Source organism: Gymnoscopelus microlampas (genome assembly GCF_963454915.1).
Source record: "Gymnoscopelus microlampas genome assembly, chromosome: 15".
Classification (NCBI taxonomy): Eukaryota; Metazoa; Chordata; class Actinopteri; order Myctophiformes; family Myctophidae; genus Gymnoscopelus; species Gymnoscopelus microlampas.
The window spans coordinates 21,554,635-21,578,248 of NC_139952.1; the positions used below are offsets into that span (position 1 = coordinate 21,554,635).

The 23,614-nt window shown below is 42.9% G+C and overlaps 2 protein-coding genes across 2 annotated transcripts in view; both read left to right on the plus strand.

The window, feature by feature from the left end:
- The window catches only part of trappc3 (trafficking protein particle complex subunit 3), a 787,905-nt gene that overhangs the window by 225,156 nt on the left and 539,135 nt on the right, over nucleotides 1-23,614 (plus strand). The gene's annotated exons all lie outside the window — the stretch shown is intronic.
- Nucleotides 13,295-16,468, plus strand: LOC311061486 (uncharacterized protein). The gene is made up of 3 exons (XM_084080143.1): nucleotides 13,295-13,909; nucleotides 14,425-14,487; nucleotides 15,182-16,468. Exons 1-3 carry the CDS (start codon nucleotides 13,525-13,527, stop codon nucleotides 15,223-15,225), a joined length of 492 nt encoding a protein of 163 aa, XP_083936269.1. The 5' UTR covers nucleotides 13,295-13,524; the 3' UTR covers nucleotides 15,226-16,468.

Genomic DNA, 23,614 nt, shown 5'->3' on the forward strand with positions numbered 1-23,614 from the left:
CAAACATTTTCATGTCAAGGACCCCCAAATTGACACACATTTGTCTGCGGACGCCCGTATGAACAAAAATTAAGAAAAGATTTGTGTGAAATGTACCAGATCTACAAGCTCACAACGCGTCACATCGTGAGCTTATAGATCGGCTATTTTCCAATAGCCAAAGTATAAAATAAGGTTGAAGTGGTTAAAGGGATTTTGATGCGATAACATTTTTTTCTGAGACCCCCTGGAACAAGGACCCCTGGGGGTCCCCGGACCCCACTTTGAGAACCAGTGGCCTACATACACTCCTATGTGGTTGCGGCCTATACACACATGGATAATGCTACGGTAGGTTGCTTTTTGGTTTTCCATCAAAGGGCCACTTCCGTTTAGACTGCACAATAGCCTGTTGTACTTTGTTCCGCTGCTCACTCTGCATCACTGAATGCCTGTAGTCCCAGCTCCCCACCATTGCATTTCCTGGAACACAATTCCGTGTCAATTGTACCTTTCAAATTAGACACCAAAGTCCATGCACTGACGTAGGTCCTATGTCCGAAATGTTTGCTGCTTTTTTGCACTTTCACTTTGAGCACAGAGCACTTTATGAGCATGTTAAAAGAAAATAAAATAACCTATTTTCTTAGCCTCTGTCTAAGGGGTCTTCCTTAAAAGTTTACGTAGAGAGCGAGTCTAACTCTGCCAATTTTCCTAAATATATTAGACATACATGTTTTATAGTAACCCACTGTTCTTTTCCTGGGCTGGCCTAGTGAAATACACTGTGATAGTTTACCCACTACTAAACTTAATCTGATCTTGTACATGTAGACAGATTAAACTACCTCTTTTGGCATCATCCATCACTTTAACCTTTGATGCCAAAGGTTACAGGAAGGTAGTCGGACAAATATATATAAAACAATAAAATAGGATTAACAGCCAAAACCTGTGTTTTCAACTGGCGAAATACATGGTAACTGGTGCATTTATATAGCGCCTTTCTCCGAACACTTAACAATGTGCATTACATTCACCCATTCACACACACACATTCTCACACTGAGAATCCTGTGAGAATGCGTCACACTGACGAAGGCTAGCCGAAACGTTTGTTCTTTTGACATGTAAGAAACAATAAAAGAGAACTCACTCTTGCCACTCTGAGTGCGACCCATTTCCTTTATAAAATAATGCAGAAGAAACCATCCAGCACCAACCTGCTCATCAGGAGTTGGTTGTTCAGTGTGTTGCTTGATTGATTGAATACTTTATTAACAGTTTGCAAAAGGTAGCCTACATAGGTACAGTTATACAATAATGCTAAAAGGATAACACAAAAAGCTATGGGGGCTTGTTTCCATTGTGGTCCTGTGTATTCAGTATTCGATCCATCAAGATGAATGCTCAAGGACAGTTAGACACTAACCCAGGGGGAGGCGGGATTGAACCGCAGAGTAGTAGAACACTGTTCTACTACTCTGCCCTACAAAGCCAAAGTGCGGTAACTACGAAACAAATATTTGCTGATAAATTGGTTTTAAAGTGTTTCAACTGGTCAGCCAAATGAGATATCGGCATACAAGTGATATTACATACTCTATTACATAATATTACATACTCTCCGATATTACATACTCTATTACATACTCTACGCCATTACATACTCTCCGGGTAAAACATACTCTCCGCCATGCCTTCGGCCTGGCGGAGAGTATGTTTTACCCTCCGTCCGTCCGTCCGTGTGTGTGTGTGTGTGTGTGTGTGTGTGTGTGTGTGTGTGTGTGTGTGTGTGTGTGTGTGTGTGTGTGTGTGTGTGTGTGTGTGTGTGTGTGTGTGTGTGTGTGTGTGTGTGTGTGTGTGTGTGTGTGTGTGTGCGTGCGTGCGTGCGTGCGTGCGTGCGTGCGTGCGTCCGTCCGTCCGTCCGTCTGTGAACACCTAATCTCCGGCACCATTGGCTTGACCATAGAGATACTGTGTACCGATTTGCATGACGCTTGGACAAAATCTGTAGGAGTACTGTCAACACCTAATCTCCGGCACCGTTGGCTTGACTATAGAGATACTGTGTACCGATTTGCATGACGCTTGGACAAAATCTGTAGGAGTACTGTTACTTAAATGTTACTTAAAATGTTACTTAAATGTTACTTAAAATGTTGCTTAATTGCAATTGGCTAAGCTTCGCAGGACGTACTGTGATTGGCTAGCGAGACACATGATGAAATTAATAACTCATAGAAATGAATAACTCATAAATAGCACCGCTCACTTCACACTCTACCTACAACACTACAAGTACCATCTACTCTAAGTCATTGTCAATTGCTATAAACTGCTACTCAATATATAGAAATGTATGAAACCTTAATGCCATATAAAACGTATATTGTTACAAACACAACACAACCTCTATTACAACTTCCTGACCTGGCGGAGACCTGTGCTCCGAGGAGCCCTTTTTCTAATTGTATATCTGTTCTTCAGGTAATTGTTTGTCCCCAATTGTCCCCGGCTAATTTGACCTTTGGGATACACAAATAAGTCGGTGCGTCCAAAAACGTAATTACTGCACTTTGGCCTTGTGGTTAGAGTGTCCGCCCTGATTGGGAAGTCGGGGTTCCATTCCCGGCCGAGTCCTACCAAAGATTAAAAATGGGACCCAATGCCTCCCTGCTAGCGTCATGTCCAGGGGGTGTACTTCTACATGGAAACAGGAAAGTACGGAAATAGAGCAGTAATAACACTGGAAATCGTAGCGTCTGCTTGAACTACATCTGTTTCAAGTGAGACATTAAGCAATATAATGTCACTTCGCTCAGACACAATGACAAACAGCTATTACAGAACAGCTCTTTCTTAGTACGTACTTTATTACGACCTCAACCGTAGCCATGTTTGTTTTGAGAAAATGTTTATCTGAACTTCCCTCTAGTCGAACGCAAAGGACGCATGGAAATATGTGAGCAGTGACGGTTACATCGCTTGACACAGAAATGTATTTTCGTATTGAAACAGTCTATACGTGGACTAATCATTTACACTATTTACACTAATCATCACATTTATCATCTGCTGTGTATAGTACAACCAGTTATAAGCTACACATAATGGGGAATGTGTTACCATCTTTGTCTTATTACACTTTGTCTGATGACTTAAAACAAATCAACCATATTACACGCTTCTCAACATCATTTGTAATAGATGAATCCACATTTGAAGTTGGTTGTTTAAAAAGAAAAAATCTGCGTCTTTTGTAGGCTTTTATGAATCAAAAACCCCAAAAGGCCATTATACTTTGAAAATTAATGGAAGTCCCTTAAAAATATATATGTTCAGCAGATTGCAGAATGGCACTTAAAATGATCAATTGATGCTGAGTTACAGTGCACAATAAATTAATAAATTAATGGCTGCAGATCACAGGAAATGGCTTTTATAGGCTTTTCAAATAACACAATTGCTTTTGTGCTTATGAACAGGAAGAACCCTGAATTATATAGCCTGCATTATAGTGTTTTAGCGTCCCAGCCGGTTAATGCCTGAATAGACTTATGCCTTGGGGCATGCCTGTATTTGTTATTGTTTTACTGTTGTGTTATTGTGTTGTTATTTGCTATGGGATTGCATTGTGGGGATTTATGTGTGAGTAATGCTGTACAACCATAACCATGAGCTAGAGGGGTAGTTGTAAAGAGCAAAGGACAAGGCTGGGAAGACACAAAAGGGACACTGGCAGGGGTGCTCACTCATTGCTGGGTAGACGTACTGGCTTACACTGCTGAAGAAACTCAAAGAGGGTGGAAGATAGCCACTGCAGAGAGGATGTTCACCGCCGGGTGCCGTTTCCTGAGTATACCGGTGAAGACGACGACCTCTCCCAATGGCCCAAGGGCACCAGTTCATCCCAAAGTCAACAAGGGAGGGCGGCAACACCACGTCGACCGGACCTACACACTGCCAACTCTAGGGCGTTCCAGCAGGGCAGCGAGGTACTGAAAGAGTGAGGCTACAGGCAGCCACTGCTTCCCATTGCCTGGTGTACCTGGCGGTATTGCCACTTATGAACTCAGGGGCCACTATGAGACACTGCTCTGCTGTCAAGCATGACCAGTAGATGACGACTCCAGGGGTCTGCCACCAAGCTTTGACAATAGCATTACATCCAGAGAAGGTGCCAAGTTACCGCACTATAATAGAGTTGGACCTCCAGGCGTCTACGATATCCAAGCTACAAACATTGATGGACCTCCAGCCAGAGGAATGGATCAGCTACACTGCTCTCATGGCTGCTTGGGAGCAGCGCTTCGGGCAACCAACATTCTAGTATGAGGCCAGGGAACAACTGTGTGCCAGGACCAGAGAGAAAGAGAGCTTAGGAACCTACGCCAATGACATGTATTTGCTGACACAGCACAGTTATCCTGCATTCTCATGTCCTGTTCAGGAGGAGTTGGCCCTGCAGGCCTTTATGCAGTGGCTAATAAACCACCGCCGTTGAGAGTATGTTCATTTGTTCAGCCCACTGACACTCTGCTGCGATGCACTTGGAGAAGCAGAACGGGCCCATACCATGTATCACCAACTGGGCTCCAAATGGGTGGAAGATGAAACAATCTGTGAGGAAACAGCGCTGCAGACAGCTCCAGTCTTCCACAACCAGCCACGAGAGAAGCCAATGAGGCATAGGTATCAGTATGGCTGCTGTCGATGCAGAGTAACGGGACATGTGGCACACCACTGCTCAGCCCTGACTCTGTGATGTATGCAGCCGGGAACACTGACTCGGTCGGCTAGGCCAAAACCGGAGGACTATATCTGGCCTGTGAGCTGAATAACACTAAGTGCTAGGCCCTTAATGACATGGGAGCTTCCTTTTTTCTGGTATGTCTTGGAATGCTGTTCGATGCTCACAATGCACTGACTGTGGTCACCCACAATGATGCAGATTCAAACTGTAAGGAGTGAGCGCAGATGAAAAGACTGTATCAAATCATGGAGGCCAGTAGCCTAGAAGGGTTATGATGTGTTGTTATGAGTTCGAGCTGGCTGACATTCAGGACAAGAGCATCATTGGGCTGGAACTGCTCGAGCGATGGGGTGCTGTGGTTGACATTAGGCACAGAGAGCCCGTCAAGAGAGCCCTTCAAGGTCACCGTGACCAGAGAGCTAACCAGGTTAGCATTACGCATCGGGCACAGCCTGCGTGCCCATTCGTGCCAGCAGCCCGACTGGGCACCGATACACCTGCCCAGCCAGTTTAGTTGTTCAGAGTGCTATGTCGGTCAACGGAGAGTCCAGCCCTCAGCATCCTGGGACTTTGAGTTGGGTGATTGGGATACTGGGGGCAAAAGAATCCCTCAAGTGGGGGCTGTGTAGTGTCCCGGATAGTTAGTGGCTGAGGAGCCCTCCCATGCATGCCTTGGGGTGCAGCTATGTTTGTTATTGTTTTAGTGTGTTAATGTGTTGTTATTTGCTATGGGAATGGGTTGCAGGGATTTATGTGTGGTTAATGGCATTGTTTTGTGTTTGTTTAAAGCTACAATCATTAAGCTGTTATGTCAAACGTCTCTCGGGATTGGTGAGTTTTTTTTTTTAAGCTACAATCATTAAGCTTTATGTCAAATGTCTCTCTCTCCTGACAGAGGGAAGTAATCACTGACACCTGGGTCGAACTTTCTCAATGGAAGAGTGGGGAAACAACCCCCTGTATTGTGTTAACAAATTAATTGGATTGTTGTGCTACACATACACATACAGATAAGAGTGTTCCTGTGTTGTTTGCACATATGTTTTTTTTTTAACTAAGTTTGTTTATAGCTTTAGAATGAATATTTTCATTTGATTAATATTTTTTCTTCATAAAGGCAACATGCAGTATTTGATAGATTACTGTAGTCAGGCCCAGGCCTATTATTCCTGATCATGTACAGTCTACTTATTATAAGCAACTTTGGACTTGTTTAATGTTGTTTAAACCAGTGGTTTTCAAACATGTTCATGTCAAGGACCCCCAAATGTATTGCTTGCGGACCGCCACCTGAAAATATTTTGTGTCAGGAACCCTCATACAAGATTTGTGTATTAAAATGTAAAAAAGAAATCCGCAATTTCGAGTTGTGAGCTAGATGTAGGCCTGTATAGGTTTAAAGTGGTTAAACTGATATGGATGCTACAGTATATAACTCATTTGCTGTGTGTGTGCCTGCGTGCGTGTTCATGCGCCTTAATAGTTGCGTATAATAATTTTGGGCTTGTTTTTGTAGACCTGCAGTCACTTGTTTCTCTTGCCAGATCTGGCAACACTGCTATGAATTTGACCTTATTAAAACGCAGTTTTCATTGTTTGATTGACATGGATGCTGCTGATTGGGTGGGTGCCAGCAGGTGCACAAGCCTCTGTTTCATTTCACATGGCGTGGGTGAGAGTGAAACCGAGGAGCAAAGAGACAAAATAATATGTGCTTTAGAAAAAATAATGAAAACAGAAACCTCCACATATAAAACTATACTTTTAGAATAACAGATCTTAATACAGATCTTAAATAACAGACCTACAAGCTCACAAGGCATCACATCGTTATGCGTTGTGAGCTTGTAGATCAGATATTTTCAAATGTATTCAAATGTTTTCGATGTATGTATTATATAGGTCTAAAGTGCTCATGTGGCCTACTACATTCGCTTCTTTTGGGCTTGTTTTCCTAGACCTGGTTGCTTATTTCTCTCACAAAATCTGGCAACACTGCTTCTGTCAAGTCATCTCGGAGGCAGAGCCCTGTAACATGAATTGGAGCGCAGGTAAGATACATTGTTTTTAGGCCATACGACAGACTACATTAAACAACATTGTCTATGGCCCTTCTGAACAATGTTTAGACATAATTAAGTCAAGTTGACGACACTGTTGGAGCCTAGTAGAGAGAAACTCTGACATTTCTTTGACTTTTGGTCATGGACTAGAAAAGTAATTTCTTTCTCTAAAACAATCACTCCATCATTATCTCGCAAACCAGCTGAAAGTTTCATATCAATTAGCTTGAGTTCATTCGCCTACTTTCATAGTGCTTGGCAAATAATACTCCCACCATGTGGTGAAGACTTGTTTACTGGTTGGGTAAAGAGAGCAGTCAACGAATCACTGCTGGTAAAATATGGCAATAGGCTCTATTCACAGCAGCCATATTATGAAGACATTCACAGTGTGTTACCAGTGATACTAATGAAGGCTCTGTTCCATTCTGGTCAAACAGAGTCAGGGTGCTAATATTGTGCATGTTGGCCCACTGGAAACACCAGTGGGTCTACAGTTGGGATCCAGGGACCCTCATGGGCTTCCAAATGGCCCCTTACAGGTGTGTTACGGGTCCATTTGGTTTCATTTGTACACTCTCAGAGTTATGGGGGTCGTGGAAACCACTGTGCTAGACTAAAAACAGAGCCTTCATTAGTAATACTAATGAAGGCTCTGTTGAGTATCATTGGTAACACCTGTGAATGTCTTAATAATATGGCTGCTGTGAATAGAGCCTATATTCACATGCGTGATGATGAGATTTGGTTCCAAAAATTAACTGTAGGCTATTATGACCTTTAGGTTTAATCACCACCCCAGTCCCAGCTCACCCCATGTGCACTGACTTCATGCTGCCTACAGATCGTCAAGCCAAACCAATCTACACCCTTGGAAGTGGTGCATGCCAGCTTGTGAGTGAGTAGCCTGCCCTGTTGCACAACATACTGCACTGCTTGTGTTTTTGTTGACCGTTTGATGACACAACATAACAACCAAACTTGGCAGCAGGTGGTGGTGTTACTCCAACAAAACTAGGCTTTGGGCCGATGCATTTACACTAAACCTCACCAGTGCAGCCAAATCCTGTTGATATAGCCTTGTTCCCAGCCTTTTCTGCTGTTGACATTTACTGCCCTCAGACAGTTCTGCCTGTCGGGTGTTTCTATGACTGCTGTTTAAATACTGTACATGTTTCAGTGTGATGTGTAGCCAGGGGTCTTATATATCTCCGTACAAGACTTGGCCTCGACCGTGGCAAATTCTAGATTTGTTTTTACACACACCATTACAATGTTCTTATTTTGATCATATAGACCCAATTACTGAATGTCAGTCTCCAGGTTTTCTTCAGAATATGTATGACACACTGATTTACTATATGACACTATGGCACATTAGGAGTCCACTAGGACAGCGGTTCTCAAACATTTAATTTTCAAGGACCCCATAACTGAGAGTATGGGTCCATTTGGTTCCATTCGTACACTCTCAGAGTTACAGACCTGTAATGGCCATTTAGGGCTAGCTCTTTATGCGTTTGTTTGTATACTCATTTTGTATGTCCGTGGTTAGTTAGCAAGCCATTGTACAGAGGTGTTTTTAAGTTGCAAACAAACATAATATAGTTAGACTTGTGTTTTAGTTGAGCCACAATGTGATTGTATAACTATTGTATTGGCGATGAGATTGACTGAGTGTCTCTGTAGTAGTCTGACTACGGTAATAGACTCATGTTTCCAACATGGCACAGATGGATGGGAATGTGGATTCACACAATAGTGTTGGTACTGTAGATCCATGTAATGTTTATTAATAATAAGTTGAGTTGAAGAGTTATCCCTAACCACCAGTGGTGGAAAGTAAGTACATGTACTCAAGAACTGTACTTAAGTACAATTTTGAGGTACTTTTACTTTACTAGAGTATTTCCAATTTTCTATACTTTTACTTCTACTCCAATACAATTTAGAGACACATGTTGTACTATTACTCCACTACAACTATTTGAAAACTTTAGTTACTAGTTACTTTGTAGATTTGTATTATTATTTCAAAACATACATTAACCACTTCAGACAGACCCATTTAAACTTTGGCTATTTGAAAATGGCAGTTCTACAAGCTCATAACACGTGTTGTGAGCTGGTAGATCTGCTATTTTCAAATATTTTTAATACATTTTAGACATATGATAACTTGTATATTTTGATGCCAATACTTTTGTACTTTTACTGAAGTAAACTTTGGGTGTTTCTACATTGTAGTATTGATACTTTTACCTTGAGTACCTTTTACACTGCCCCTAACCACCTTTAAATGTAGGTAGCCTACTGTGTGGTCAATATGGCCTTAATGTTTTGAGAAAAGGAAGGAATCTGTAGGGATTCTTACAAAGCCAGCAAATCCCAGCATGACATAAAACACTGACACTGGGTAGCCTCTTGGAACAGAAATCATGGATGACAGAGTAAATGTAAGAAGCCTGTGAGGATAGTTTAAACCTACAGTATCAATCGACCGGAACAAAGTCCAATAGTGTTTTTTAGCAGATTTCCAGAGGATAAGCATGGTAAGTAAGTGCCAGAGTTGGCTACGACAGGGCTGCACGGATTGTGTTTTGGCTGCATCAAGGCCAGGTGCCCTGTCCACACGTACACAGGTGTTTTTTTTATCAGGTATCTTGTTTTAACCCATTAAGACCGAGAACGCATCCGTGTCATTTTCGATTTCTTTGGCTATTCAAAAATAGCAGATCTACACTCATAGCGCGGGAGCTTCTATAAATCTATAGATCTGCTATTTTTGAAAAATCGTGAACATTTTTGCAAATCTTTGAATGTATATATTTTCAAAGCGAACGTTAGTACCTCAAATGTTTGCTTTTGGGGAACAATATATTCTGAGATGGGTCTTAATGGGTTAAAAATACCTGCGTACGTGTGGACAAAGCCTCAGTCATTGCTGCTGTGTACATGCAGTTTGTGTGTGTGTGCCATAAAGAATGTGAACAGGAGAAAGTAGAGGCCTGCATCTAAACAGAAGGTCGTGATCTAATGCAACACACAGCCTGCGTTTGCTGATCTAGGCCACACCAACAGGCAGCCGTGCCACAATGGCACTCTGCGGTGCCATTGTGAAGCGTGGCCCTTTAAAAATGCATGCTCGCTCTCGGCTCTGTATCCTTAATGAGGTGTGTCTGAAATATTTGATATCCTCGCCCTCATTTGAAAAACAAATACGTTTATTTTCATTAATATTTGATACGGAAATGAATATATGTAAAACACATACATTAATTAGTCTGTTTTGATCAATTGTCTCTGTCTAATGCCGAGTGAGTATTTCCGCACAGTAACTCCCCACAGGCTATATACTGTTGCATATCATTCTCTGGTGCTTCAGAGCAAGACCATTTAATTTTCAAAGTGAGATTTTTAAACACTGCATATGCCAAAAAAAGCTGGCATGGTTATATTTGTAAAAATTAAAATTAAAAGCAAGTATTTTGCACACTTACAAATGGTTATATTTGTAAAATGGATGTTTTCTCTCATATTGAAGTTTTGTTGCTCAAAGGCTGAATGAAGCAATAGGCCGACACTCTACACTGATGTTTGACTGGCATAACATTGCAGATACTTTGTGGGTAACAATGTTGCCTTTTTTAATGGTGACCGCTCATGGATGCGGTCTAATAGAATACTGTTACTAATGCAGCTTTTGTTCCACTTGTTGATTTAGTTTTGATTGTGTTCTTGTCCATTCAGTGGCACCACATAATAAGCTTAAAGGCCTTTTGACTGAATCAATTAATCTTATCAGTCATTCGCTGGATTCTCTCATTGTATTTACTTGAAACTAGATGACACTTGTTTTGATCCTACTTAATACTATTCATTATTATGCATTCATTAAATACATTTTACAGCCTATTTTGACATTAGTGTACACATAATCTTCAAGGATTAATCAGACCCACACAGCACCCATATCTATATGACAATGAAACAGACAGACAGACAGACAGGGGAATTAAAGTCAAGTGCAATGTCTTCCCTCCCCACCTGAGGGCGATGCATATACATGTGTGGAACCGACGGTCGGTGCACACGGTGACCACTAGAGAGCAGTGGCGCTACATGACGAGGCAGAAGGGATGCAGTGTTTGAGGAGTGTGATGGATTCTCTCTGGCAGCACCTTGGACAGCGCCAATCTGGTGAGTCATACTTACCACTGTATCCAGGATGTTGGGGTACAGTGAAAGCCCATTCAGTCATTAATTACAACACATTTACTGAATTTTAGCCGACTTGCACTGAAAAGGGCAAATTCTTGATAGTAGGTATTGTAGTTTTTTTTTTCATACTAGGTCATGGAAATGTTACTACGTGTTTAAAGTAAAAATACTTGAATCCAACACACAGATGGTGACCGATGTGACATTGTTAGTCTTTGTATAGGATTGCTCGTGTTGTCCTCAAATAACAAGACGGCTGGCCAAAAGAAGCAGAGAATAGGGTTTGCATTTTAGTGAAAAGTGCTTTTCACGTGGGACACCAGTGGCTGGCACAGAGGTTCAGTGGGTGTGGGTGAATCCTCGGCTACAATATCCCCAGCGTGGGAGCCCGTACGTGCCGGTGTGTTGATGAGTGCGAGCCGATGGTGAACGACAGTTCTCAGACGCTGCAAGTCAATCAGGCGGGGTTGTCTGGCCACCACTCCGTCACTCTCCGGAGGGATGAGATATGTGTCAACCTCCCCCCAAGGCATCTCGATGGGGCGCCCGCCTCCATCCTGTCTACAATGTGCCATTTATTTCCCTCCCCTTTCCGCCTCTGTGCCTGCTAGGCCGTCGTTACCGTCATCCCCTCTGGCACTTGTGCATATTGTTGTGAGGCTCTTCTCTTCTCTTACCCGTGCTTCTCTTCTCTTCTCTTACCCGTGCTTCTCTTCTCTTCTCTCCTCTCTAATCTGCTCTGCATCTGTTCATCCTTCTTTGTACAGTTTTCCTCGTTGAAGCTAACATGTCTGCGCTGTCATCGCTTGTCAAATTCTCTCATCTCCTCCCTCTTCTAATTTCTCCCCCATTCTCCTCTCCCATGATGCGTTTGCTGCTATGCAGTGCCTCTCACTTTAACTCTCCAGCCCCATCTGTCTCTCATTCACTGGGCTCTCTCCCTCTATATATACGTCTTTCCTCTCTCCTGCAACCTGCCACCCTCCCCTCTGTGTTCTTCCCCATTCTCCCGGAGCTAGTGAGGAGCAAAATGGAGAATTATAAGCCAAACAGATGAATGGTTTTGTGTTTTTGCCGTTTAGCCTGCCGACTCTGTGTGTCCATTGAAAGCAGAATGTGCGTTACATAGTCCCATACCACAATAGAGAGGTCGGCTCAGTTGGATGTATTGTTGTTCTCTTGATGCAGTCTAAAAAAGCAAGCCATATCAAATAGATCCAAGACGAACCGAGAGGCCAATCCATCCTGACACGGTGTGCGTTAACTCTTTTAAGACCGGGAACGCAGCATCTGTGTGTAATTTTTAGATTTCTTTGGGCTATTCAAAAATAGCAGATATACAAGCTCATAGCGCGGCACCGAGTGCCGCGCTATGAGCTTGTATATCTGCTATTTTTGAAAAATCATGAAAAGTTGTGCGAATATTTGAATTTTTTTCTTTTTTTTTGCAGACATTTGTAACTCAAAACTTTGCTTCTGGGGGTTCCTGGAACTAAATATTTTACAAATGTTCGCTTTAAAATATATATAATCCAAGATTTTGCCACGATTTTTCACGATTTTTCAAAAATAGCAGATCTACAAGCTCATAGTGCCGCACTCGGTGCCGCGCTATGAGCTTGTAGATCTGCTATTTTTGAATAGCCCAAAGAAATCTAAAAATGACACACATATGCTGCGTTCCCGGTCTTAACACATTACCTACTATCCACGGTTCTACTCGTGAATCAAAATGTACCCCTTTACCTGCCACGGGCTCATTCACGGTTTAAACCGTGAATGTGTTTTTTCATTGATTTACTGTATATTACACTGTTGCGCAGCCTGTGCGTTAATATTGGACCTGTAGATAAGGGGTTAACCGAAAAAACACGTGATCAGTCAGCTGATCACAAACAGCTGTTTGCCCAAATGTGACAAAATGGAGACGGTAGTGCAGCATCGGCCATTGCGCCCAAACATTTGAGAGAGACAGAGAGTGACGGTGATCGGAGTGAAAAGAGTGGGGGTTGGTAACAGCAATAGAGTTAAAATTATTTTTGAGACTGGTCAGTCAGTGTGTGAGACAGTTTGTGAGTCAGTTAGTGATTGAGAGAGTGTGTGTGTGTGTGTGTGTGTGTGTGTGTGTGTGTGTGTGTGTGTGTGTGAGAGAGTGTGTTAGAAAGTGTGAGCGTTTGAGTGTCTTTAGTTTAGTTTTAGTTTTTTAGTTTTTAGTTTTATTTCAGTCGAGAGAAGAGAGGAGAAGAGAGGATCAGAGAGGAGAGGAGAGGAGAGGAGAGGAGAGGAGAGGAGAGGAGAGGAGATCATTTGGTGTAGTGTGGTCGGAGAGAGAGGAGAAAAGCTTGTAGTTATCGGGGAGAAGAGGAGAGATCATTTGGTGTGGTCGGAGAGCGGAGCAGAGAGGAGAGGAGAGGTCAGTTATAGTGATCGGGAGAGGAGAAGAAAAGAAAAGAGGAGATCAGATATAGCGTAGTATAAGATAATACTGTCTCTCTCTGTGATAATATGAGGGCAAAAAAAAACTCAAACAGGGGCGCCAAACAAGTGACCGGTTCGCTACGCCAGCAGACACTGTTGGAGTCGTTGATGACTCGGGCTACTGGGGCACAACCAGCGCCGCTTGTGGACGATAAGAAGCGGTTACGCCAGTTACTGGGATTGGGCCCATCTACTCCGGTGGACGGGGAGGACGAGCAACAGTTAGTGGGGGCGACCTCTACTACGCCCGCAACGGGCCCATCTACTCCGGTGGACGGGGAGGACGAGCAACAGTTAGTGGGGGCGACCTCTACTACGGCCGCAGCGGGCCCATCTACTGCCGCGGTACCGACCGATGGTGTTCGTCGGAGCGGCAGGACCCGTCCGGAGCCCGGAGCTCACTTCAGCAGTGGTAAGATTATTTTTTATTGTGTTTTATTGTGTGTGTTTGGTGGACTAGACACGAGAAGTTGTTGCCAGGTCTGCTTATAAGTTATAAGAGACACACACACACACACACACACACACACACACACACACACACACACACACACACACACACACACACACAGAGTAGCATGGGGACACCGTCTCTGATTATGATGTTAGCCTATATATTTACTGTGCTGGTGAGTGATGCCTCATAAAAATAGCAGATCCACAAGCTTGTGAGCTTGTAGATGGCTGCTATTTTTATTCTTTTTTTTTGTAGGGGGATGCAGGTGCACAAAGCACTCTCCTCTGACCTTGTCTATAAAAATAGCAGATCTACAAGCTCGTTGTGAGTTTGTAGATCTGCTATTTTTATGGGGGAGTAGGCAGGTGTGCTTTATTGTAAGTCACTCTGTCTGGATAAGAGTGTTTGCTAAATACCTAAATTGATTTGATCTTCATAATATTTACCAAGTATTTGATATTTCATTTCAGACTTTGACATGGTTGAGGATGTGGAGGATGGCCGGACAACCCTGGCCAGACCATCTAGCAGAGGTAAGAACTTTTTCTGTATGACACTTGTACACAGGAATACAAAATTGCTAAAACCCCACAGAACAATGGTACATGTAGCCTATATATTTACCATGCATGTGTGTGGTGCCATAAAAAATGTCCAGTTCATGTCAACAAACCTTTTCAAAATCCTCTTTGATCTGAATTGGACTGACAGTAGATTCACACACAACATGGGGACACAGTCTGATTATGAAGGATGATAATGTAGCCTACATTATATATTTACTATGTTCTATTGTGTGATGCCTTATACAATTGCTAAAACCCCACAAAACAATGGTACATGTAGGCTATATATTTATCATGCATGTGTGTGGTGCCATAACAAATAGCAGATCTACAAGCTCGTTGTGAGTTTGTAGATCTGCTCTTTTTATTCTTTTTTTTGGAGGGGGATGCATGTGCACACAGCCCCCCTGTGTGTTGATCTGAATTGGACTGACTATAGATTCACACACAACACTGTAGCACCACCAACACACTCTGTCTGATTATGAATGATGATAATGTAGGCTATATATTTACTATGTTCTATTGTCGGATGCCTTATAAAAATAGCAGATCTACAAGCTCTTTGTGAGTTTGTAGATCTGCTATTTTTAGTCGCTCTGTCTGGATACGAGTGTTTGCTAAAAGTCTAAATTGGTATTTTGTGTATGTATATTTACAGCTATCCGACAGCCCTGCCGACTTTCTACAGCTACTCCTGCCTGATGTTCTGCTCCAGGAGATATGCAACCAAACCAACTCATATGCTAAGCAGAGACTTTCAGAGAAGCCACATGCCAGAGGAAAGCGTTGGACAGCATTGACCGTTGTAGAGCTGAAGCGTTTCCTGGGGCTGCTGTTTCTGTCTGGGCTTGTTTCCAAACCTGAGCTTTCACACTACTGGTCAACCGATGAGAACCTAGTAACACCGTTCTTCGGCAGGACCATGAGCAGGAACCGCTTCCAGTTGATTTGGAGCAATCTTCACTTCAATGACACTCCTTCTAAAGACCCGATAAGTATGGCATCAAATCTTATATGCTCTGTGACTCAACGACCGGCTATCTTCACAACATGAAGCCAGACTGTGGCATCAAGTGTTCCATCCCGGATACCGTCACCTACCTGCTAGGAGGCCTTGCAGGTGAAGGATACCGATTGTGGATGGACAACCTCTACAATAGCAATCTCTACAATATAACCCTGTAACAATTGAGCACACACACACACACACACACACACTCTCTCTCTTTATTACTTTGAAAAGAAAGACTTTGAGCTGTGTTGCACTTGATATGCCATGTGATAAAATGTGTTCAAAAGCAGTTTTTTTTAAAATAAAGTATTGTTTACATGACTGATGTCAATGAAGGCGAAAAATAAACGTCAAAGACTTGAAATCATTTTTTATGTCTAAACGTGTTTCTTTCACTAAAACTCTGAATCCAAGAGAAAGCTGTATGCAACTACCTCTAGCTAAAAAACAGAACATGCTATAAACTTACTTTTTTCCCAGATGAAAGAAGAGATTCTAAGCTTTATTTTGAGATATTCCATGTGTTCATAGTCCTAGCACAAAACATTCTGTGTGTCCCCAAAGATTTTTATGACTCTAAACGTGTTTATTTTACTAAATCGCTTATATCTCTGAATCTAAAGCAGTTTATTTTTATTTTTTATTTTTATAAAGTATTGTTTACATGACTGATGTCAATGAAGGCGAAAAATAAACGTCAAAGACTTGAAATCATTTTTTATGTCTAAACGTGTTTCTTTCACTAAAACTCTGAATCCAAGAACAAAGGACAGTTTTTGGTGAAAACAAGCTGTATTCAACTACCTCTAGCTAAAAAACAGAACATGCTATAAACTCACTTTTTCTTTCAGATGAAAGAAGAGATTCTAAGCTTTATTTTGAGATATTCCATGTGTTCATAGTCCTAGCACAAAATGTTCTGTGTGTCCTCAAAGATTTTTATGACTCTAAACGTGTTTATTTTACTAAATCGCTTATATCTCTGAATCTAAGAAAAAAAATGTCATTTTTTGGTGAAAGCAAGCTGTATTCAACTACCTCTAGCTAAAGAACAGAACATGCTAGAAACTCACTTTTTCTTTCAGATGAAAGAAGAGATTCTAAGCTTTATTTTGAGATATTCTATGTGTTCATAGTCATAGCACAAAATGTCCTGTGTGTCCTCAAATATTAGTCAGAATGGTCAAAATCCCTGGCACTGAGGGAACCTTTTCTGAAAAACCCCTCTGGCAGGGAATGTGTTAAAGGGTTAAGTGACCAGCTTAATGAGCATGTCTGCTAATTGGCTGTGTTTTAACTCTATTCATTAGCAGTCCGGGGTCATACAAGCCCAGCAGGCGGGGGAGTCTGCTTCTTTTCTGTCTCCCCCCTTTTTTTATTTTCCTCACTTATTCTTTCCAGCATATTCTGAGTGTAGTGTGAGGTGCAGCATTCCACCACAGCGTGTCCTCCTCTTCAGCATGTCTCTAATTAGCTTTGGGAAACAAAACACAGTATGGCTGTGGTCACGTGGATGCGTGCGCGCCTCCGTGCACACCCATACACACACATGATCTAATTAGGAACCGTCGCTTGTTCTTTTCCTGCTGGAGGATAATGAAAGGACAGGGGGAACACGGAATTGTCCTTAAAAAAAAGTGAACACACACACACACACACACACGCGCACACACACACACACACACACACACACACACACACACACACACACACACACACACACACACACACACACACACACACACACACACACACACACACACACACACACACACACACACACACACACACACACACACACACACACACACACACACACAAAACCCCCCTTCAAACAGGTGTATTATAGATGACGTATATAAAAGCCTATCGTTGTCTCCTCGAGGTTATTCATGATGTTAATTATCCGTATCATTCGTTTTCGATGGAATAATCTTTTATGGGGTCATGGCTGTGTAGCGCCGAGCATACATTCCCTTGGAGGTGTTGCAGAGCAGCACTTGTTTGATTGTCTTATTTCGATACTCGCAGTGCACCATCTGGTCACACATATTTCACTCTGTATTTTGACAGAATCAGCCTCTGTGACACCAAAAGCGGAGTCAGCCACAACACCACAACAAGTAAATATCTCTGCATTTTTATGATTTATTTCTGAGATGGGAGTCGATGCAGAGAGACGGGAAGCCAAGGGCAGAGAGAGACGAGATAAGACCGGGAGCTAGATTCGAACACGGGTCCCAGTGGTTCACAGGGAGCACATGGTTTGTGCACTAACTGAGCCACCAGGCACCCCCACCACAACTTTACTAACACATCAACGATTTCCAGCTCGCCGACACGGCAGCGATTCACTGTGTCTTCCAGGCTAGATATCTGAAAGGCAGAATCAATATGCAATCCACACAATCTGAAAGCTGCTGTATTAACTGTTGTCCTCTGTGATGCACTGTTGTTTTCTTGTGAGATCAACATTGGCTGTGTGTGTCGGAGGGGTGGGGCGGAGGGTGGGGGTCGTGCTGTCAAGATGACCCCCCCCTAGAGACGGCGTCGGTATTCCCCCAGCGTAATATGCTTTGGCAGACAGCTCATCCCTGCTGTGTAAAATGGATGCCGAGAGGTGCACCGTGAATGCCAACTTTCCCCATTGGCCTATCCTCTGACAACGAACAAGTCAAGTCCATCTCTGCAGGGGTCAAACCGCTAATCAAAACACAACCACTATCCATCTTCTTTTGTGGTGCACCACAATGCCCCGGTCCGCTGACTTACAACCTGGGTTCAGGGTCAGCTTTTGTTCGGGCTTAGTACGAGACCACGTAATTCAAGTATGGCAATGTCATAATAACAGTTGGATCATAATGATTTCTCCTCTGCAATGTTTTTTCCATCCTTCTATTGACTATTGATCTAATGACAGTGTGGCAGAAGCCATACATCTCCATATTTCATCTTTCATAAACTAATGCCCTATTTTATACTTTGTCGTAGTGCAAAAGTAGTGAAAATACCTGAACTACAAGCTCACGCTGTGAGCTCACGCTGTGAGCTTGTAGTTTTGCAATCTTTGAAAAGGTTTGAACATTTTTGAAAATGTTCACCTACTGTATAATGAACATGCCCAAAATGAACAAAGGGATGTCAGGTTGGATAGACCTGTATTTATCCTGAGGGAAATCAGTTGTCATGGCAGCACCGCAGTAAGGATGAAACAAAGATACAGCCAGATAAGGGTAGAGAACAAGTACATACGTGTAGATGTACCACTATGAACAATATAAAAAGGTAATGTTATAGTATAAAAGTATAAAAATATTACTTGAAGTCATACTGTAGCTTTTTCAATTAAAAGTTATTTTAGATATAAAATCACTGGTATGTTTTCATAATAGCCTTTCCACACATGTTTTTACACTTTTTAGCCATGATTGTCACTGGAAATGTAGTTGTCACGTTCCAACAAGTGGTAAAGGAGGAAAAGGAAACATTTGCAGGTTGAAAGTGGTTAACCCATTAAGACCTGAGGCTGATTCTACAAATGCCCTCTAAACCAGTAGTTCTCGCACTTTCAAGATTTTTCAAAAATAGCAGATCTACAAGCTCGCAGCGCTTTGAGCTTGTATATCTGCAATTTTTGAATAGCCAACGCAAAAAGCGAAAATGACATAGATGCATTCCCGGTTTGAATGGTTTAAGTCTGTCTGTGGGTTCTATGAATGAGTGCAAAAAAAGACAAAGTTACAGCTTGTAACGTTGCCTTTTTTTGCGGTATTCAAATATCATTTTGACACAGAATCAAATGTTTTATGGTCTTGATTCACCAGGAGGCTGGATGGCTTGGTTCCAGTCTTAAAATAATTAATATAGGTCCAGACTGCTGGCGTAGTGGTCCGGGCGCCTAGGCTACAATGTAGCCAGACGCGGGTTTGAGTCCCGATCCCGACATTCGTTGCTGCTGGTCACTCCCCATCTCTCTCTCTCCCAATTTCCTGTCAGCCATATCCATAATAAAGGCATAAGCCCAAAAATAAAATCTTTAAAAAACTATTAAAATATATATAGAGAGATTTTCTGAGGAACCAAAGCCAGTTAACAAAATGGCCGCCACAGCTATGCTCTATATTGGATCCATTGGAACACGGGTTCTTTTTTTCCCCCAGTTCCTGAAAAGTAATTGTTGTGGACATACAAGGTTTCCGCCTGACAGCGACGACCTGATGCTTTCCTCATTGACTAGAAGAGCCAAGCAATTTTTATTCTAGTCCATTGAGACCTGAAGCCGATTCTACATGTCTCCTAAATCTCAACAGTTTTCTGAAAAACGTATGTTAAACGTTCTATATCAGTGGTGTTCAATCTTTTTCATGTCAAGGACCCCCAAAATGATATGTATTTGGCCGCGGACCCCCATCAAAATATTTTGTTCCAGGGACCCCCCCAGAAGCAAAGATTTGAGTTAAAAATGTTCGCTTTAAAAATATATATATTCAAAGATTTGCACACATTTTCACGATTTTTCAAAAATAGCAGATCTACAAGCTCGTAGCGCGGCACTCGGTGCCGCGCTATGAGCTTGTATATCTGCTATTTCTGAATAGCCCAAAGTGTAAAATAATGCTTTTTAGCTCAAATCAAAAAATGACACAGTTCCAGGTCTCAATGGGCTAGAGTGGATGAGGATCTCGGCATCACCCCTGAGCTGCTCCTCCATTGTGGCCAGATCAAAGTGGTATTTATCCTAGACCTCTTTGGATATATGCCACACTGCTGTAGAGAAGGATACACAAATGCTGTATAAAAGCCTCTCCTTTAGGGATGAAAGGAAGTGGGCAAAAGAAGAAGTGGCCTGAGGAGAGATCAAAAGGGCTACTTGGACCCTGAGCAGTTCATTGACTTGTGTAATGTATTATTATTTTATAGATTTTAATACTAACATAACATTGTTATCTCCGCCCGGGGGCCAGAGATTATGTTTTCACCCCTGTCTGTGTGTGTGTGTGTGTGTGTGTGTGTGTGTGTGTGTGTGTGTGTGTGTGTGTGTGTGTGTGTGTGTGTGTGTGTGTGTGTGTGTGTGTGTGTGTGTGTGTGTGTGTGTGTGTGTGTGTGTGTGTGTGTGTGTGTGTGTGTGTGTGTGTGTGTGTGTGTGTATGTACTGTATATATGTGTGTGTGTGTGTGTGTGTGTGTCTGTGAGCATCTAATCTCAGGCACCGCTGGAACAAGCTGCGTCACTGACACAGCCCAGGCAACCCCGTCTAGCTAACAGCAAATATATAATTACATTACATTACATTACAGTCATTTAGCAGACGCTTTTATCCAAAGCGACTTACAATAAGTGTATTCAACATAGGTAGGGAACGAAAACTACTAATCACCAGAAGTTTTAAGTACATTTCCTGCAAAAACAAGCAACCAAGAGTATACCTAGCGCTAAGGTAAAAGTGCAATATATCAGCTACCTACTTTCTTAAACAGATGAGACAAAAATGGCAAAATCAAATGAGCACGAGCTAAAACAAATAAGTGTATCGACTAAACAAGATCCAATAAAACAATACAAAAATAAAACAAGAGTTCGTACAACTAGTTAACAACAAGTAGGCCAGGCAAAGAGGAAGGATAGTGTTTCCTGAAGAGGTGGGTTTTCAGCCTGCGGCGAAAGATGGGCAGTGACTCTGCTGTCCTGACATCAGTGGGAAGTTCATTCCACCACTGTGGGGCCAGAACAGAAAAAAGTCGTGACCGTGTCGATCGACCAGAAGGACCGTTGAGTGGCGAGGGAGTCAGTCGCCCCGAGGTGGCAGACCGGAGTGGTCGGGCAGGGGTGTGGGCATTGACCAAAACCCGGAGGTAAGAAGGAGCTGTTCCTTTCACTGCTCTATAGGCTAGCACCAGGGTTTTAAACTGAATGCGAGCTGCTACGGGGAGCCAGTGCAGAGAACGGAGAAGGATAGTTGTGTGGGAGAACTTGGGGCGGTTGAACACCAGACGAGCCGCAGCTTTCTGAACAAGCTCCAGAGGTCTGATGGCTGATGCCGGAGCACCAGCAAGGAGGGAGTTGCAGTAGTCCAGGCGGGAGATGACAAGAGCCTGGATGAGCACCTGGGCTGTTTTCTCCGTGAGGAAGGGGCGAATCCTCCTGATGTTGTAGAGGAGGAATCTGCAGGACCGTGTCACTGATGCGATGTTAGCCGAGAACGACAGTTGATCGTCCAGGGTCACACCCAGATTCTTCGCAGTCCGAGTTGACGTCACCACAGCATTCTCAATGGTGATGGCCATGTCTCGGTGAGGACAGCCCTTCCCCGGGATGAACATCAGCTCGGTCTTGTCCAAGTTGAGCTTCAGGTGGTTTGTCGACATCCACTCCGAGATGTCAGCCAGACAAGCAGCAATGCGTGCCTCCACTTGTGTGTCAGAGGGGGGGAATGAGAGGATCAGCTGGGTGTCATCGGCATAGCAGTGGTAGGAAAAGCCATGGGAGTGGATGACAGCACCAAGAGATGTAGTGTAGAGAGAGAAAAGAAGAGGACCCAGAACCGAGCCTTGGGGAACCCCAGTAGTGAGCCTGTGTGGTTCTGACACAGACCCTCTCAGCATCACCTGGTAGGAGCGACCCGTCAGGTAGGATGCAAACAGGGAGAGTGCAGAGCCTGAGACACCCATCCCCTCGAGGGTGGAGAGGAGGATCTGGTGGTTCACTGTGTCGAACGCTGCAGACAAGTCCAGGAGTATCAGGACGGAGGAGAGAGAGTTCGCTCTAGCGGCATGGAGCGACTCCGTCACTGCCAGGAGAGCAGTCTCTGTCGAGTGACCCACTTTGAACCCCGACTGGTTGGAGTCCAGGAGGTTGTTCTGGTGGAGGTAGGAAGACAGTTGTTTAAAGACAGCACGTTCGAGAGTTTTAGATAGGAAGGATAGAAGGTAGATATAATACATACAGTATAGAGGATACATTAAAAGCGTAATAATTTTGCCAACCAAGGCCTACTTTTAAGAAGTACCGAATTCATTAAAAATAGTCATTGTTTTTGTTGGACATGTTAAAAAGTAGGAATGCTAGTAGACCTCTGGCCCCTCTATTTCTTTAGTTTTTTAAGCACACTTTTATACAACTACTGAAAGGAATAGACATTATAGGGCAAACATACATTATAATGGATAAATCAACAAACGAGCAAAGCAGACTAAACGGCTTTGCTGCAATACTTTGAATCGTGTGTACAGTATGTGTGTGTTGGGGGGGGGGGGGGGGGGGCTGGCACATTTGGACGTGCACAGTAAGCCTATCTGCTTGCAATTTTGAAGCATCTGTAGCTCTTTCGCGCTTGCTATGATCATCAATGGTGGCTTTCTCTTTTTAAAGATAAAAGTGCAGGCAATGATGTATTCATTAAGTGACAGACAACACACATTGGTCTGAGAGATGTCTTTGAACATCAAAACTCCAGACTCTCAGTCATATAGCATTTCCCCAAAAGTATCTTCGTTAGTCAGCGACCCATGAAACTGTCAAAATACACTTTATTTTGGTAAAATGCAAAGGGACTCTAGTGGCACAACTGTAATCAAAAGCTGCTCTATAACGCGCCACATGTGTGCGATATGTCTATTCTTATTTTTGCCTTCACTTTCCTCAAAATATTAAGAATATTAAGACGGGCGCCTTTGCGCGATGTCACGTTGGCCTCGTTGAGCACCTCCAGCCATAGCTGCATGCATGCGTTATGTTACTAATATGAGGAGAACTTGCTTAACAACAAATACATGAACATGCCCACGTCTGTGATGACAACACACAGAACCACTGCACAGCATGGGGTTCAAAAACAAGCAAAGGCTAATGATGATAATAATGAGCACTTATTATCAATAGCTACTGTATAATTAATAGAAAGATTGTCATTTCTATTCATAACATGAAGCTGGCTATATATTAACTTACCACACTGAGCACTGAGCTCCAGACTCATTGTATGTACAACTTCATCACACAAGGGGGGACATGATGCCCCTGGGATTGGCGCCCCTGGCGTTCAGCATCACATTATTAGACTTTATAGGCTCTGTGAATTAC